Here is a 17,919-nt window from a genome sequence, read left to right on the forward strand (position 1 = left end):
CTTTCTTACGCTACCTCCCTCAGCAGCTTCAGACAAAGGAGTACCTGGATGGGTACTGCCTGTGGAAGGCTGAATATTGTTCTCTGCCTTTTCCTGGGAGAGCAGCAGCTCCTCCCACACAATGGTATGAACGTCTATGAACAAGACTTTGCCTAATATCAGCTTTCATTGGGTTTTTCTGTTTAAGGCCAGAACATCCTGTTTCCATCAGGAGCCCTACACCACGATGAAGTAGCAAGCTGTAGCTGAGATGACTGCAAGCCATCATGAGAGACCTTACAGCACTGAACATGGAAAGTTGACTAAGAAGATATTAATTGAAAACACATTTTTTAAATATATTTTTGCTTGTTTTCTTTTTCCCTGCAGGCAAAATAAAATTCAGAGGGCTCAGGCAGAAGCCTTCACTCCAAATTAAAGCCATATGCTTCACACTGCTTCACACTGCCTCCTGCAAGAGGCAAATGCAGAAGGAGCAGCTGTGCAACAGGTTTCCATAACAACTGTAACCAACAATTTCATGAATCAGTTAACCCAAAAACTTGCAAAGGAAGTGTAGAGGTGGTACAGTTGCTATATGGTGTAGCTGCTCTATCAACCTCATCATCACCCCCACATGAATCAGAGAAAAAAGTGAAGCGATTGAAAATTTATTTGTCATAAGACAGTAATTGCCCGTCAGCTGCTCTGTTTCTTTTTGGAGCTCATTGCAATTACTAAATGCTGTATGGATATAAAGTTTAAGAGAAAGGAGATGATAACAAAATAAAACCTTACAAATGAATATTGTGATGAAATAGTTCAAGGTTTATTTCAATTATATGTCGTTCAGTGTATGAATTATTTAATCAAGCTGCTTTTAGTAGTACTCAAATATCAAACTACCTCTTTGATTTTTTAGAAAAACATTGAGTTGCATTAAAAATATATTTCAGGTCTAGTTTTGCGTGACAAATATGTGGTGTGTCAGTGGATATGTATTATATTCCTCCTCTCAGGCATGCATCTCCTGCAGAGACAGCACACTACAGAAGCTGACCCTTACTGAGACCATCTTGTCTTTCTGACAACGATACTTCTTAACTTCTTACTTACTGGTTGCTTCCTGCAATTGATAAAAAATTTTTGCTCAGCTTGTGATAACTTCACAGGCCCTGAGCACCCTGACCCTGGAAACCCTAAGGTCAGAAGTCAAGTTTTGCTCTGAAACATCAGTGCGCTTCATATTAAAGTAGAAAAAAAGTGAAGAAATATCCACCAGTGTGACAAGAAAAACAGGGAAAATGGGAATGACACCTTGGTCATCTGTTACCCAGGCCACCTCAAGCCTCAAGCCATTGTCTGAAATGGGATGGAAAAACTCTCCAAGCCTCCTTCAAGTCAGCACTCTGTTTAGGAAACACTGAGAAAAGCCTCCAGTTGCTTCTTATTCCTGCCCTCTGCTACGTGTCTCTGGGCATCTGGTGACCAAAACAATGTGGCTTTACAAAACCTACAGAAATTCTGCCAAAGCTTTACTTTGGACCCACAAGTCGCACCAGAATAACCTGGGCTGAAACACAAAGCAGCTGAAAACCACAACTCAGGAAAGCCAAGAAAGAGAAATTGCTTCCTAACATTCATGACATTTCAAGAGCAACAGGCACATGACATGCAACACACACATCTTTCACCCATAGATGAAGTTACAGAAAGAGTTATTCACCTTCAAGGTGAATATTCACTTCAAAATTTAGTTTTGAGACTATTCATTAAGAAAGTAATAAAACACCTGTGAAAAATGATCAACTCTCAAATGATCTTCAGATCAGGAAAATGAACTGTTTCCCAAGTCTCAAACCTGTACACATCATGTGTGTTTTGCACATACTCTTCCAGGACCTCAGACACAATAAAAATGGCATCAATTTCAACAACAAAAAAAAGGGGGGGTTTAGGAAAATCTCAAGTTCTTAAAATAATACCAGTGGCCATTGTCTGGATTGTTATTGCTACTTGGAGCAACATCAAGACTAAAACCAACATGCTCATGGCGTGCTTTTTCTTAACTAAGTCATTCATCTCATGTTCAGGCAGGAAACACCTTAATCAACTTTCAGTTAGATTAAACGAATGTGTTGTACACAAAAGATGTACATATATGTCTGCTGTTTCCTGTGTCTATAAAACCAGTCCTAATGCTCTGCAATTTAACTTCCCACAATAAACAGGACCCTTACTTTTCTGTAGTTTTCTTCAATAAAACATATCCTGATTACACTACTGTTTTAAAATCATATGAGGAGACTGTAGCTACACTGACAGAGTGATACACAAGTTTAACAGGCAGCTTGGTATACCAGATGGGGTCGAGAGATCTGCCTTTAGAGAAAAGAGTGAAAGACTGACAAACTAGATGTTCAGCAGTTTCAGCACCAGATGTAGAACAGCTTTACACTGAGCAAAGTTTTTCCCACCTTATATCGCTGCAGAGCCTAATAAATAGGAAAACAGAAGTCCTTCCAGCAAGTTCTGCAGATCTTTGTAGAAAAACTGCAAAAACTGAATAAAACTGCCATATTTCCCTGCACATTCAGTTCCAATCTATAAACAAAAAAGCTGTATTTGTGTCTGGGACTTCGTTTTAAAACTGTTCTTATATGTCCTTAGTCTCATATGCCCCCAGGTATTTCTTCCCCACAGCAGAAACTGGTGCCTTTCAGTACATAGTCTGGACAAGAAGGATGCAGCATATTCTGTTTCCCCACAGTCTTTCAGGTTCATGCACACTTGGGACCTTACTGTCTATCTCAAAACTAGAAAAGATGCAGCGACCTTCTGGCTGCAAAGAAATCCTGACCAACCTGTACATGACCACTGGAAGCTGTTTCTACCTAGCTACTTTCAATAAGGTGATCCCAAAGAATGTAGAAATCTGTGACACTCTTGAGAAAAGACAGCAATGGAGAATTCACACTTACCAACTCTACAAAGGCAAGTCCACCATAACTGTGAGCAACAAAAAATACATTCTCTGCAGCTGACTGGGAAATAAAATGGTCCCAAACATAAATCGCATGTTCTTCAGGAGAGCCATTATCCTGCAAAAAGAAATAATGTTTGTGACAATTATCTTTTAAAAAATGGCAATTCTGTCTAAAAATGTGTTTCTATATGTTTTAATGTTTTGTTAAAATAAAGATTAAATGAATACACACTAGAGTATCAAAAAGAGAACAGATCCTTTTGTCTAAATAAAGGCAGTAAAAGTGTGGCATTCTGAGCTTACTTTAGTAAGTATAACAAAATTATGCATCTGCAAAATTTTACGTAAATACCATGATGACAATTCTGCTAAACAGAGCCATTCATAGGAATTATGAGTCATAGCTCAGATTTTCATTCTTTTGACAACTCTTCCGTCAAATATTTGTTCGCTGAGGGCTTGTTTAAAGTACTTATGCCTTAGATTGGTAAATAAAAACAGGTAAGAACAATATAAATACATAATTGTAGAATAATTTTGGTTGGTAAAGACCTATAATTTCTATTTTTACTTTTTTTTCATACTATGAGCCACTGGAAAACTGAACTAAGATTAAAATTATGGTATTTGCAACTACTCTTTCAAATCTTACTTTTTGTGATTGTAGACTATGAGATATTGAGCAAAGAAAACACCTCTTGACTGGTGGCAGCCATTACTTTGGAGTTTTTGGTAGCTAGGGGACCACGCTTTCTTACTATTGAATAAGATTTTGTCAAAGTCAGCCAGTGTAAGAGCCACAGAAGGCACTAGAGGGATACACATTGATTTTAGTGCAGTCTCATCGAAACTCATGGTTGTGTACCTGTATCCTTGAGGCTCTTGGAAAGAACTATACCCCTCTAGTTTTCCCTTTTTCTTGGGTTCTTGAGGTCATAACTACAAATTTGGTCTAGTCTCAGGCAACAAGAATAAGATGCTCTGCTAGGTACCCTGGCTCTGCCAGCATTTCACACAACCAGGATAACAATGTTGGCTCTTTCCAGACTCTTGAATGCCAGAAAGAGCTGATCAGTCAAGGTAATGTAATTTCCTAAAGTTTGCATTCCTTTTCCCTTTGGTTGGTGCCAGCAACAACTTCATATCCTTAGCTCACTCAGACACAGACAAGAAAAGCCTCGTTTCTGTAGGAAAAAGAAAGCACAAACCAGTAAAAGCCACTCGTAATCAGAAGTTGCTAATTACACAGTGTGAATTATTGAAATTTATCAAGAATGTTGAGGTGATCTAGATCTCAATTGCATTCTGCAACTAGTTTTGGGGATTGAAGCTTTTGTGTTTAAAATCAGTGGGAAGAGACACACCTAAATAATGTGGTTGATTCTGGCTTTTATTTCTATTCTCATACCCTGTTTTTTAAGAGTAAGCAAGAGTGAGATGGCAACAAATATATTATGGATCCTGACTTAAAGTTTTTGAATAATGATTCTGCTTCAGCAGCAGTCATTTCAAGACAGAAAAACCTGAGTTTCTCTTACTCCTGGACAGATTCTGCTCTTCATTGACTATGACAGAGCGTGGTTTTAACTAATTCTGTATCACCTATTGTAAACTACCTCAGTATAGGAAAAGACTTACTTCAAAACAGTTTGTTGCTGTTTTTAAATTTGATTGTGTAGATCTGTACAGAAAGTAAAGACTCCTCCCTTTGTGAGGAATGAGGGAAATTTTTTAGAAGAAATTACATAACGAAAATATGATTGACAAACCAGTTATTAAGATAAAGATGAAGGACAACTTGAACAGGAGTTTCCTATGCAAAAGTGATATACACTATAAACTGTACAGAAAAAAGTACATTAAAACACTGAGAAAGTTTCAGAATTACTGATTTATCTAAAAGATTTATCTTAGTTATGTACACAGGAGGTACTTATTTTTCAATAATAATGTTGGCATTGATACTTTTAACAGCAATTTTTGTATAGCTACCCAATGCTATTTAAATAATCTGAGAAAAAGAGGACATTTTTTCTGCATACTATAGCATTTTCAGGTTACTTTGAATTTATTATTTGACACACTGCTAGTAAAAGCACACCATTTTAGGTTCCACAAGACTAAGACATCAGCAAAAAGCTTCTGAACTCAGCCCAAAAAAGCTTTCACCAATCAAAACATAACCAGTGCTCTAGTAAACTAAATTAATAACTTCACAGCTTCACAGTCTAGTACAAAGATTCAACAGGATTCTATAAAAGTAAAAAGGAATGAGCTAGAACGAGTTAAATATAGACTGTCACTTCCTTTATTACCAGTTAAAAAAAAAAAACAACAACCATAAAATGTCAGGATAAACTGGGTTGCTGTACACTCTGCTAAACCCTAAACAAGGCAAGAAAAGCACATATGTGTAAGGAGTCTGGAGGAGTCCTAAATGCTTAGAAAAAATGCCCTTTCTTCAGAGCATCTGCTTATTTTTCTCCCTTGTAACTAGCCTATATTACAAATACCTCAGACCTGGCTCCAGGTGTGTACATGGAATATCCAGCTGCAGGAGCAGTGCACAGCTGATCTCCTTAGGATTTCAAATTGCACTGGGTCTCTGAGGTTTAACCTCTACTGCCTGGCTTGGATTAAATTATCAGACAGGATGCTGCATTTTCAGCATGAAAGGTGACAGTCTCAGGCAGCTGTTGCTTTCTGTAATTTCATTGAAGCTAAATTGAATGCACTTATATTGAACATTGTTAAATTATTTGATAGAGAGGGGGTCTTCCAGTCAGAGTTTACGTAATTATCTACACAATTGTACAGAAATTAAACAAGTGTACAGAAATGAATGGACATCAGCCTGGAGAAATCACACTATATACCTCAAAAAGCATCTCAGGCTGAATGCATTCTCGTTTGTGAAACAGACTGAGCTGGAGACGCACAGGAAAACTTGAACTTCGACTTCCCACTGTGAAAGCTGGTCAGCAGTGTTTACCTACAGCAGGTAATTCTATGTCAAAATAAGTCATCTGGTTCTTTGGAGTTGTGGGTCTCCATCCCTCTGAAAACCCTTCCTCTTGATCATTATATATACAATTAGACATGAAGGGAAGAAAAGATTAAGCTCTGTATGAAGTGAAAAGGCCCTAGTGCAATGTTTATGCAATGCAAAGTAATCCAAACAAGGCTACTCCTGGGCCATCCATTGGGCAGAAACGTGGAGGGAGTGAACTCATATTTTGGTCTGCCATTTTTTCCATCATGGTTAGTGATAGGAGTTGAAAGATATATAACATTTTAATAGTTGGAGCCATTAGGTATACACAGATAAGCAGTATGCACACTGTGAATACAATATGACATTCTGTTGCATTCAAAAAACAGGTTAAATTTACCAGTGTAATATCACAGTCATTAATTGTTAAATACCAGGTTGGAGTGATGCAGCAATTGAAGCCTTATCAACTATGCCAGATCCTAACACCTAGACATTACAAGGTCTGCAGTTATGATGGACTACCTGAGTCGATAACACATGGAATTGTCTAAACAACATTTGCATATTTGTGTAATTATTTCCTAAGGTTAATTAGCTCCTGCAAAGCAGCTTGCCCTTTGAGACTGCTTACTGTGACAGGTTCACGTATTTTGTGTTTCAGCACCAAATTTTACTTATTTCTTTTTCTTTTCCCTTTTTTATTTCTTTCCCTCCGAAGTAGCCTGTTGCCAGAAAGTCATAGGCCTTGAGGCCTTGAATCTGGAGGCATTGAACCACTATTAGTTTTACTGAGGCAGAGCAGCTCAGATCCCCATCTTGAACTTCTAATACATCAAAATTAAAAAAGTCACATAAAGAAAAAAAATAAACACTACAAAATTAAGTTTTCAGATCTGGTAACCTTCTACTTTCAGGGCTTTTTTTAAATCAAGAAGTAGGAATCACATTTTTCTGAGACAAGGGAAAGCATACAAATAGGGAAATATGCCAGCTTTAAAAGAATTTATTTGAAGGTGATTTCTCTAATTACCATTTATCACAGCAAAACAATTTCTCCTTCTAACTTGATAAGCTACTATAAACAAGTATGGTACATGAGTTAAATACGGGAGAACAGAATTGCACACTGGCTGGGAGGCCAGAAGGATACAGAAGGCTCTGATCTCCTGTCCCTGGAGATGCTAGATCTTACCCACCAGTAATATCTTGACAGTTGTGTACAGTTTGTCCCATTGCCTCAGGGAGCCTTGGGGCAGGTAAACTTTCGCAATTCACCCCAACCCTTCCAAAAAATCATGACACTTAAAATTCATATAAGTATAAAAATATCCTGTTACAACAGCACCTTTCATGAGCCCTAAATGATGCTTATCACCTGTTGCATTTTTCTCACTCCTTTTGCAAATATTTGCCTTACATCAGACAAAAACTTTTTCACTAGAGAGAACAAAATGAAACTATACGATGGGTTACTACCACCAGAGCAGCTCCAAAATTTCCATGCAGGACGTGGTGTAAGAGGCTTTTGTCATGGTTCAGGAACATTACTCCCTAATTTAGTGATATCCCCAACCAAGACTAATCCAAACCAGACACTGCTCCTCCCACTGCTCTTCTGCTCTTTGTGTCTGGCGGGAGACACAAAAGACAGAGGTTATGGGTTGAAATAAGAAGAATTTACTGGAAACGGTAATGAAATAAGAAAACAAACAGTAACAGTAACACTATTAATAAGAAAGGTACAGAAAAAAGAGGGTGATTTACATGCCAAAAATGCTCATGAGCCCAAGCTGACCCAGTGTGACCCACAAATGAACAAAATGGCAGACAGATCCTCTTCACTCATGCTCTTCTTCCTGACCACAAGCCATTCCCCTTCCTTCTGGGAAGCATTTCTGCCCTGACAGTGACAAGAGGTGATACAGAATAATAATCTAGAAATGCCCACATGGCTCCAGACTCTGTTCCCTCACAGTTACTGTGAAAAAATTAGCTGTCCTGGCTGAGAACCAGGATATCTTCAAGGGCAATAAAGCTGAAACACAAGCAAAAAAAACAGCCAGTATGTGATTTTTCCCCCATAGCAAAGACAGTGACTATGGCATTACAACCACAGAGGAGGATTAAAGTAAAGAGAGGATATAAACTGAAAACAGGAAAGGAAGTGGAAGTACGCATTTTGTATTAATATATTTCTGCAGCATGAGTACATGAAGACAAGACTTGAAAGTGTCTAGACCAGGACATTTAACAAGATTTTGACTTTAACTGAGAAATTCCAGCGTATTAGGAAGCATCCCATCTATCTGAAAATCTTTTTTACCTTTTCAATCACAGAGTTGAGAGAATTCTTGCACAGTTATTTGGGAAAGGTTCCCTACTACAATACAAGAGATGATCCCAGGAGACAGCAAGGATCTTTTATTAACCATAGGAATTGTATTTCTGCTTAACTTACTGACAATAGGCAATGTTAATCTGTATGCTACACAGATGGACATATGTAAACATGAAGATGGGTTGGCTCTTGCACAACTCTTACATAACTCGGCTTTCAGGAAGCATGACTTTCAGGAACCATGCCATAGCAGTATCTTCTGTAAAGGGGCAATTGCAGCTGTGTGAAACCAGACAAAAGGATGCTGCAGAAACAAGCACCAAGACCATCTCAGCAGCAAAGCAGTTGTGAGTGGGGGAGATAGTGGAGGAAAAAGTGACAGTGGAGGCAAATTATACCAAATCTTAAATCTGACATGTATCTGAAATTCAGTTTAGCAGGTTATGTAAAGAACACAGGAAAGCAAGGATGATGAAGACTGGGCAGTGAGTCAACCAAGTTATTTTTGTTACTGTGTCCTGAGTGAGACAACTTGAGAGAAAATAAGAGAAGAGATGAAACCATAGACAGTTGATGCTTTGGCCTTGAAATTCTGAATAGAGGACACATTTCTTTCCTCCTTTATGGGCTCTGCATGGATTTTACTTGCATACTTTGCCATATTAAAACCACAATACTCAGCAGGATTTGAGCAGCTGTGCAGAGTGGGTTCATGGTCACCAATGTCTGGTGTAGCTCTATGAAACACAAAACATTGTATCTGCATTGGTTTAACACTAAAATCATGTAAATCCATGAGTGATGTTATTTTATTCAGCATCTGTATTCAGAAATTCCTTACTTATGACTTTAGCAGGGATTAAATCATGAGTCTTCAGATGTAAAAATGCCATACTCTTGCACTTGCAGGAAGAAGGGGTGAAATAAAAAATTGTACTATCTTTTAAAGGGCACTTTCTGAGGTAGGGGCAAGATACATACTCTGGCAGCAGGCAGCAGCCAGTTTTGAGACAGAAGGAGAGACCAGGTATCACAAGAGCTAAGTCTAGTCATTTGTGGAGTTGCAGGATACAAATAGCACAGCCAAGGTTGTTATCTGGCACACGCCTTCAGAAAACAAAGTGGCAAAGTGACTTGAAGTTGTTTTTTTTTGTATTATAGATCTCAGTTTATTCCCAAATCTATCTGAGATGTTTCTGTTTCAATTTCTTCTACTTGTTTTGTGAATTGGGCTGGTCATGGAAGTGTTCCCGATATTGCTTATGAAGACCCTTATGAAGTAATGTTGTATGCACAGAGTCAGCAGCACAAACACCAGAAATCTTACATTTTGCAGTTAAATGTCCATGATACTGAGTTAAAGATAGTCCCACCAACAAAACTGCCCACAATTCATCAGGAAAGCTTGCAATCTCAACAGTCCTGCTAAAACCAGAAGTATTCCATGAAACATGCAATATTTGGCATATCAAATAGCCAAATAAAAGATGTAAACCACAAATGCATTTGGTGGACTGATACAAAATTTAAATTTCCTCCACCAGGCCAGAGGGGATGAAGAGCTGGTTTGGGACAAAGTGGTGATAACGTGAGATGACGTTCATGGGATGACAAAGCATTTTGCTATGGTACAACTCTTGAGATTATGCTTAAAATTACAAATTTTAGCTAATGCAAGACTGATGCCTAGCCATGGTTTTTATGCTTTGCATTTGGTCTCCTCCCCAGGGCTCCTGCTCTCCCTAGCTCCCACCACAATTACCACTGAAGATGACTTCAGATCCTGTCCTACTTTCCCCACTTCAAATGCAAGCTGGGCTTTCCCTGGTGAGAGTGGTCAGGAAATAAAATTCAGAGTTATGCTATATATATATGTTCAACAGAGCAAGCTTGGATCCTAACATGGTAGGGCTAGGGCAGCAGGAGTGAGTTACTTTTCTGCTTTATACTCCAGCTTTATGGCACGCAAGAGGAAAAAAAAAAGCAACTCCAAGACAGAAAAGCATTTTTCCAGCTAAACCCTCAATCACTACAATTCCTAACCGAAAACCTAAAGGAACTTCTGGATTAAAAACCTCAAACCACTCTCATCTCCTGTTTCCAAGGTACTCCAATCACCGCTGCCTGGTGAGGAACAAGCTGGAAATCAAAACACTTTCCACTCTCTTGACCACAGGCCCTGCCTCTAAGCCTTCACTTAAAATATTTCAACAGTTCTGAAACCTGCTCAGCAATGCCCTGAAACCACAGAGCAACACAGTTAGTGCCCACAACTGCTCTTCAGAGAGGTGCCAGTGGTCTCAGCTGCATTATTGCCTCACTGGTTTAATACTATACTTCCTTTTTGGCAAATGTGGGACTTCATAGGAGGGCTTCAGAGCACCACTATGTCAGAAGCATGTAGATGTTAAATGATATATGAGCATTTTTAGGAGGCTGGTGCTGCAGATGGAATTTCTTATATTTGCACTGAAACTGAGAGTTAAACAGGGTGAGTTTGGAATGGATCTGTGCAAAAATAAAGAAAGCAGCAAACGTTATCTATGTCCTTCACTCTGCAATGACTCAGCCTCTCTGCATGGCAAATACCTTCTGCTTCTCTGTTCAAATGCTCTCCTTACTTCTTCAGCTTTTTATTTGGAAATTCAAGTGGCTTTGTAACCTGAAAGGGTTTGCTGTTTACAAAGTAAATCCTGGATTTCAGGCTTAAATAAGTCTCAAATATTATTATATTGTCTTTAATAAAGTATCTGCTTGTCAGCCAGAGTAAGACAATTTTATCAGGCTGTTGTTCAAGTCTGGGTTTTCCCATTATTACTTCTGTTGGAGTCTGGCAAATCTTACCATCACCACCCAACTGTCTTCTAGTAAAGTGCAGGAAAGGAGATCAAAACCAAGAAAAATCAGGCAAAATCAGTTACTCAGTGGCTCTTAATTATGACCTTCACCAATAAGTTAATTAAGAGAAAAACGTAAGTAGACACAAATATGATAGTCATCTTTTTTAGTCTGGGCACAGGAACATCGCTGACTCACTGAGATGAAAAAGTTTCAGGAGAATAAATAGGAGGAAGAAGGGTAATTAATCAGAGGAGGTTTTACTTAAGAAAAAAGCCAACTGCTTTCCCTTTTAGCTCTCTGACAGACATCTTGGGTTTTGTGTATTTTTTCCCTTTTCCATATAATTTGCAGGGTTCCAGGTGAACTTACACATTCTAATTTAAGTAACAACTATAGCAGCTTGGCCAAAGATATTCCAATTGGTAAAAAATACTCAAAGACTGCAAAGCTGCATTTCAGTACTGTTACGGATACCTACATTTTACATTTTTTATGCCTCCTTGTACTTTTTTCTTTCCAAACTACTCAATCTCAGGGACTGCCCACAATGTATTTCTGCCTATAACATAACGGACCCAAACACTGCCTTTTGTATGACCAAATTATGGGAAAAAAGAGTATTTCCTAAACAAACCATCAGATTGTATCTTCATAGATAACCTCCTTAGCAGCCATGTTTCTGGCAATTAACAGATTAATTGTGAGAGCAAATAAATAAAAATGAATACAATACTTTTATAAAAAGAACTATCTTCATAAGACACAAAGAGATCATGCCAGTCATTTAACTGATTACACGCATTTTTCTCAACACTAAAAGCAATTCCTTTGGAAATGAATGCACCTGAAACATTCAAAAACTCTCAATGGAAGTCATGTAGAACTGTTATTTTTCTATTTTCTATAGTACTCAAAAGCCTATTTATTATCCTGTTCTTTCAATCTGTTTATATGCTGTAATGAGAAACAGACTTTTTTTTTAAACCATGCTACTGCAAGAAAATTACCATTCTTGCCAAGGAAAATGCAGCTTTCCCCATCACAGGAAACAACAGATCTACCCAAACTTCAACACATTTAAGTAAGGTAACAATTTAGTATTTTCATTAACAGCTATGGTTTCAGAACAAACCTCAACTGTAAAATCTCTGTTACAGAGTTTCTATCTTTTGTGCGAATTAAATGAAATGGAATGGCTTTGCTCTGCACTGTTCTTCACTTCTCCATTTCTATTTATTACACTCAAGAGCAGTTATTTAAGTGAAAGAAAGATTTAACAGGCTCAAAGCTATTTTATTTCTCTTAATAAGGACTGCAAAGTGCTCAGTACTTTAAGGAAACTGATATACTACTTAATGCACAGTTACAAAGATTTGGTTAAGTGCCTTAATATGTAGAGGACTACAGTTAATTGTATTTGAAGGAACTGTCATTAGCTTATAATTATCTAAAAACAAACACAATCTGAAATTCAGATTTGAATCTTCTGTTGTTTCTCATTTGAATAAGCTGAAAAGTTGAATGTTTAGCGATTTAACCCTGAATTCTGCTTCCTCATTTTCCTGTGCAGATGCACCTCTGTTATTTTTGTTTCACAATAATGTACCCTAGGAAATGATCTTTCATCCCAATGAATTGCTACACAACCTCAGAACCTGCCTGTCATACCTCTGTCTTGAACTCTGTGATTCCCTCGTGTTGATTATTTCATTAAAACAGGCTCTTTTCCACACAGATTAGCAAGGCCATTCACATTGCAGTAGTGGTGCATCGCTGTCGTCGAAGATCATTAGATATTAGATCAACAGCAATTTTCTTCTAACACATTGCAATTTTTTTTAACAACTCAAAACATCCAATTACATAACAGACAGCTTGGCTGTATTTTAAATTAGCACAGATGCTAAAGCCAGGAAATGTAATTCTCAGGATATCAGAACAAAAGGTTCAAAGTAAAAAAGAATTCTTATAAACCATAAGATTATCAGGACTAGACTGTCACACTGTGACCTTCCTGGCGTCTAGCTAATCTGACAATATTTGGCAGAGCATTGTTTCAAATCAATAACTAATTAACGAAGTACAAAAGAAGTTGTACTGTTTTTGAGCCTCCTTGTTAAAAATGGCTTTTGGTTGCACATGGGCAGAAAGGTCACTTTTATGACATCTTCAGGAGTCTTTCAACACCTTGCTACTGTCAGATTAAATTACTTTTAGCAATTAATTGTCATAAATTAAAACAGAAGCACATTTGTTACAGCAGGTTGTCATAATGACATACTGAGCAGTTGTTTTGATATGAATTTTTCCCACCGACCCTCTAGCATATCTTAATTTTTTTGGTTGACCTAACTGGAAAATTGGAAGCAATCTTGTAACTCAGGTGGCATAGTCCAAACATTGGGTGTCTCATTGAGATTATAGACTGAACAACAACAGAACAGAAATTCCAGGGATAACTGAAGATCCTGTGAATATGTATCTTAAATTAATATGTAATCTATGTCTATTTTGCTGTGTGGGATAACAAAAACCATCAAAAAATCATTTGGATGCCACTTTTGTTATTGTTACAAATAGGCCTTGATGCCACATTAATCCATTATTAGAAAACACCATTTGTCTGACATATTTTAAGACAAAGATTAAGTGCATTGGAACACCTGCAGCCTTCCCTCATTCAAACCATTACTTAGTTTTGGAGACAAAGATCCTTATTGAGATTTAATTTTAAAAAATTATGGTTTTTTAGTTCCTTTTTTTGAACTCCTCTGTATGCCGATGTCCATCTTACAAATTAGTTCTCCAACATTTATCATCTGAAGTTTGAGTTTGCTAAAAACCATTACACCAGGATGAAAAAAGACAACAATTCTAACAGAAGTTCCCTGGATAAACAGGAAAAGAGAAGAAGGACAGACTCCATTCTGTGTTGGAAGAGATTGTGCAGAAGAATGGATCTGGGTAACTGCAGGATCTGTTCTTAATGGCATCAGCATTAAAGCTGTAACTGCTGTAAGTCTCTGGGTAACTTGTCTCTAGTTCTGGTTGCCCTCTAGAAGCTGATTAACCAGATCTTCAGGCTAATTGAGATACTGGAAGAGCTAGCTCTGACAGCTCTTATAATGAACAGCAGAGTACTGTTTAACAATCTACGTTGAACATATTTTTCTATTTTTGTTGTTAGCTCTATTAGAGTAAATGTTTTTATACAAACATATTCTAAACCTTAAATCTTGTTAAGTAATAAAGATGAAAATGAGTGGTAAGAACTCACAGCTGCCAGGTACCAGGCATCTTAGAAATTCCTGTGATCATGTTCATTCTATCCGAGTGCAATGACCAAACACCCAAGCAGCATGGACTTGTTTGGAGGTCCAGCATTCCCACAAAACTGGACAAAAGTTTCATAAGTAATTTGTAACTCTTCATGAACATGGGCATAGGTGTCAAGAGATGAAGAGAAGCAATGTTTCTGTGTAGGAGCTTCAAGGCAACCTGTAGGCAATGCACTGGCCTGCAGCTAAGCTTTGCTAGACAAAGTCTTCTAAGAAGCAGTTGTGTACAGGCTTAATTAAACCACTATTTACTAATGCTTTAATAAAGGACAGACTTCTTAATTCTGTCATGTCTATCCACTCCTAAACATGCACTTTGCAAATGATCTATTTACATGTCACAGGGTGTTTTTACTCTGAAACTCAAGAACTGCTTTATAGCTGAAAATGAAATCTTGTGGACTCAAATTAGCAAGGTAGACAAAATCCTGATTAAAAAATAACAAAGGAGAGGAAGTAGGAAGGATGTGGGCACTTGTATCCTCTCCATTATTCCAGAATGGTCATGCTAATAACATCTGGACAACATCTGTGAAAAAACTCGTACTGCTGTTCTGGTTGAATATCTTTCAGGCTAATTCAAGATAGCAATCTGTCTTGGGGAAATTCTTGAGCTCTGAAGAAATCCTGAATATTTGAATATTTGCTCAACACCCCAGTGTTAAAAATGCCAAGAAATATCAGTGCCTGTATGTAGGGGTTTATATCTTTCAATATGCATTTCTGTAGCAGTACATGCGCAAGATCACATTGTTTTAACCATGCTGATAGCTTGGTAAGCTTCTGGTATAAATAAGGTCTAAAGGTCTAAGCTTCTGGTCACCTACCCCTCCTAGTGTGGATGGCCAACCACAACCTCAGTAGCAGTAAATGTTCTGAGACAGTGAAATTTGCCTCTCTTCACAATGTCCACAAAGTCTACTCATAGATCAAATACTTCTTTGAGGGCTGAGTTGAAACTTTGCAATGTCAAATCACTGAACTACAGCAGCTGGAGAGAACACCTGAGGGTCACATAGTCCAAAACTATGCTCAAAGTGCTTTCTGCCAGGACTGGTCACAACTGCCATACCTCACACTTTCCAACAAAAGGAAGAAAGTGGGAGCTCCGTAATTCTAGTGTCGCAGGAGTGAAGAAACGTACGATGTGAAAGCTCCTCAAATCTTGATTTAAAGGCATTTGCACACACTCCAGAGAAGTCCTGAAGATGACTGCAGCACTTTGGACATGAAATAATTTCTGTTACTTCCATGCCATAACATTACCTTTCCAAATTTGTATGCTCTGTGGACCCACAGTACAAGTGAGGCAGTGGTCATCTTTTGCCATCTGTCTTTGATAGTCTAGCAAAGCTGAACTCTGCCTGGTCACTTTATCTTTGAGTAGAAACAGCTCTATTCACGGTGTTCTTAGAAAGTGATGTCATGGTTATTTACCACCAGTGTAACAGAGTAACAATAATGTCTCAACTTCTGCTCCAGTGCCAACACAGTTTGCACCCACCAGAGAAAAATCAATTTATGCATCAGCAAAATTGTAAGTCAGCTAGAGTAGCTCAAAACAGAAAGGGAAAGGAAATGGTAAAAGAACATAATGAACTAACAGCAAACAGCAGAAGAAAGGTATTTAAGACAAGTGGTCTTAAATCAATCAAATGCTGTTATTTTAAGATCTATCACAGCCATAACTCATTTACTCACTTAAGGCAATGCATTCAGAGCCTGCATGCAGTCAGAGCAGCATGCAGCAACTGAAACCATGACATAACTCACTGAGGATAACTTCACACACAGTCTTCACTCATAATGGATTTAAAGATAATCAACAGTCATTAAATGTAAGCCTACCTTTTTTTTTGCAACCAGTGCAAGGGACACATGATAAATAACACAATCCTGTCATCAAATGTGTTTGTTCATTTTTCAAACATGAAAAGAGCAGTAGCTAGAGAAGTAGGGAGATGTACTACAAAGTGGAATGTGAGAGGGCAGTGATGCATTGAAGCCTAAGGCCACACCTGGAAATCTTTCGAAATTACTTAGGCAGCCTAAGCTTTGCTAAATTTCTTCATTACTTTATTTGATAAATTCAAAAGAATTCCTCAGCAAACCAGATCCCAAAGATATAAAGATCTGTCATCTTAATATCTACATGCAATTAAAGCTTCTCTTTTCCCAGGTTAAGAACAGAGTAGTTGTGACACAGTTAAGTGGTAATTGTCCACTTTTATAGGACATAGGCTGAACTGGCAAGATCCATGAAATTAGATTATTATCAGTCACACAGCAGGTGGAAAAGATAGGAGATAGGAATGAAGAAAATGAAGGAACATCTGCAAGGAAACACCAGTCCAAAAGAACACACTGCAGATGCTTATGAAGTACCAGCTGTATTGCCTGAACTAAATAAATTTTAAATCCCTTGCTATATTATATAGCTGGATACACTGATTAAATTTTTGCTTTTGGGAAAAAGAAAACTTTCCAGTCTCATGTATCCTATGTCTGTCATAGCCTGCGTTAAGTCAGAGGCCATCTTATGGAGTTCAGAGGACGCCAAACATGCAAGAACATGAGTAGTTTTTGTGTGCTTTGCTGTAGGTAGTGCCTGTGTGCACAAACTTGCATGCATACTTGCATGATAGTTTTCTCATGCCATGTTTTTACTAGAAGTACCAGACAACAAGATCTCAAAGTGCTGCTTAAGAGCCCAGAAAATCTTTGGTTTCCTCAACACATACAACTCTTGGTAATTCTAAATGCACATCAATCTCACTTAGTAGTTTCTCTCCAAGCAGTGCCATCTATGGGAAAACAAATAAAAATTCAAGTTTTACTTGAAAATATACAAAATACACCTCACTGAGTATCAACAAATTCATTCTTGCCAAGCACTGATCAAAAAAGACAAAGAAAAAGAATGAGAATCAACTGTTAAACAACAAAAGTGTAGAACAATGCGTCTGAACAGCATGCAGCCCATTCAGGGGAGAAAACCTGCTACCAACACCTCCAACCACAAAAGACAGAAGCATTTTTGATCAGTTTAGAATCCACTTTTATCCAGAGAGATAGAGAAAAAACCAAGAATTGAGCTGAGAGAGGAATGGGAAAATTTCTCAAAATTTAGATGAATTAATGTCTGGAGATAATTGTAAAACAGACTAGGAATGAATTCTGCCTGGACACTATCAAAATGAAGTTAATGGCTCTGAAGTTAGTAAAACCTAATTCTGGGGGAGTGCTGATCTGATATGGAGTTCACTAAGACATAGCAAGAACAGAAGGACAAAAAGGTCTTCTAAAGACTCCCAGTAAAGCATATTTCTTTGCCTGCAGCGTGATGGGAACAAACTGATTAAAAAGATCAACCTTATTGTTCAAGATATAAAGAATTCAAAATAACTTCACACAATATATAAATTCACAAAAGTAAGAATTT

General features: G+C 37.8%; 1 protein-coding gene across 2 annotated transcripts in view; it reads right to left on the minus strand.

Moving 5' to 3' along the window:
- ARB2A (ARB2 cotranscriptional regulator A) overlaps positions 1 to 17,919 on the minus strand; it is a 263,785-nt gene that overhangs the window by 108,583 nt on the left and 137,283 nt on the right. For both annotated transcript variants that reach the window (XM_066568884.1, XM_066568883.1), the window contains one exon: positions 2,961 to 3,080. In XM_066568884.1, the coding sequence (XP_066424981.1) occupies positions 2,961 to 3,080 (120 nt within the window). The remainder of the gene's footprint in view (positions 1 to 2,960; positions 3,081 to 17,919) is intronic.

This window comes from Molothrus aeneus, chromosome Z, assembly GCF_037042795.1.
Source record: "Molothrus aeneus isolate 106 chromosome Z, BPBGC_Maene_1.0, whole genome shotgun sequence".
NCBI classification, from domain to species: domain Eukaryota; kingdom Metazoa; phylum Chordata; class Aves; order Passeriformes; family Icteridae; genus Molothrus; species Molothrus aeneus.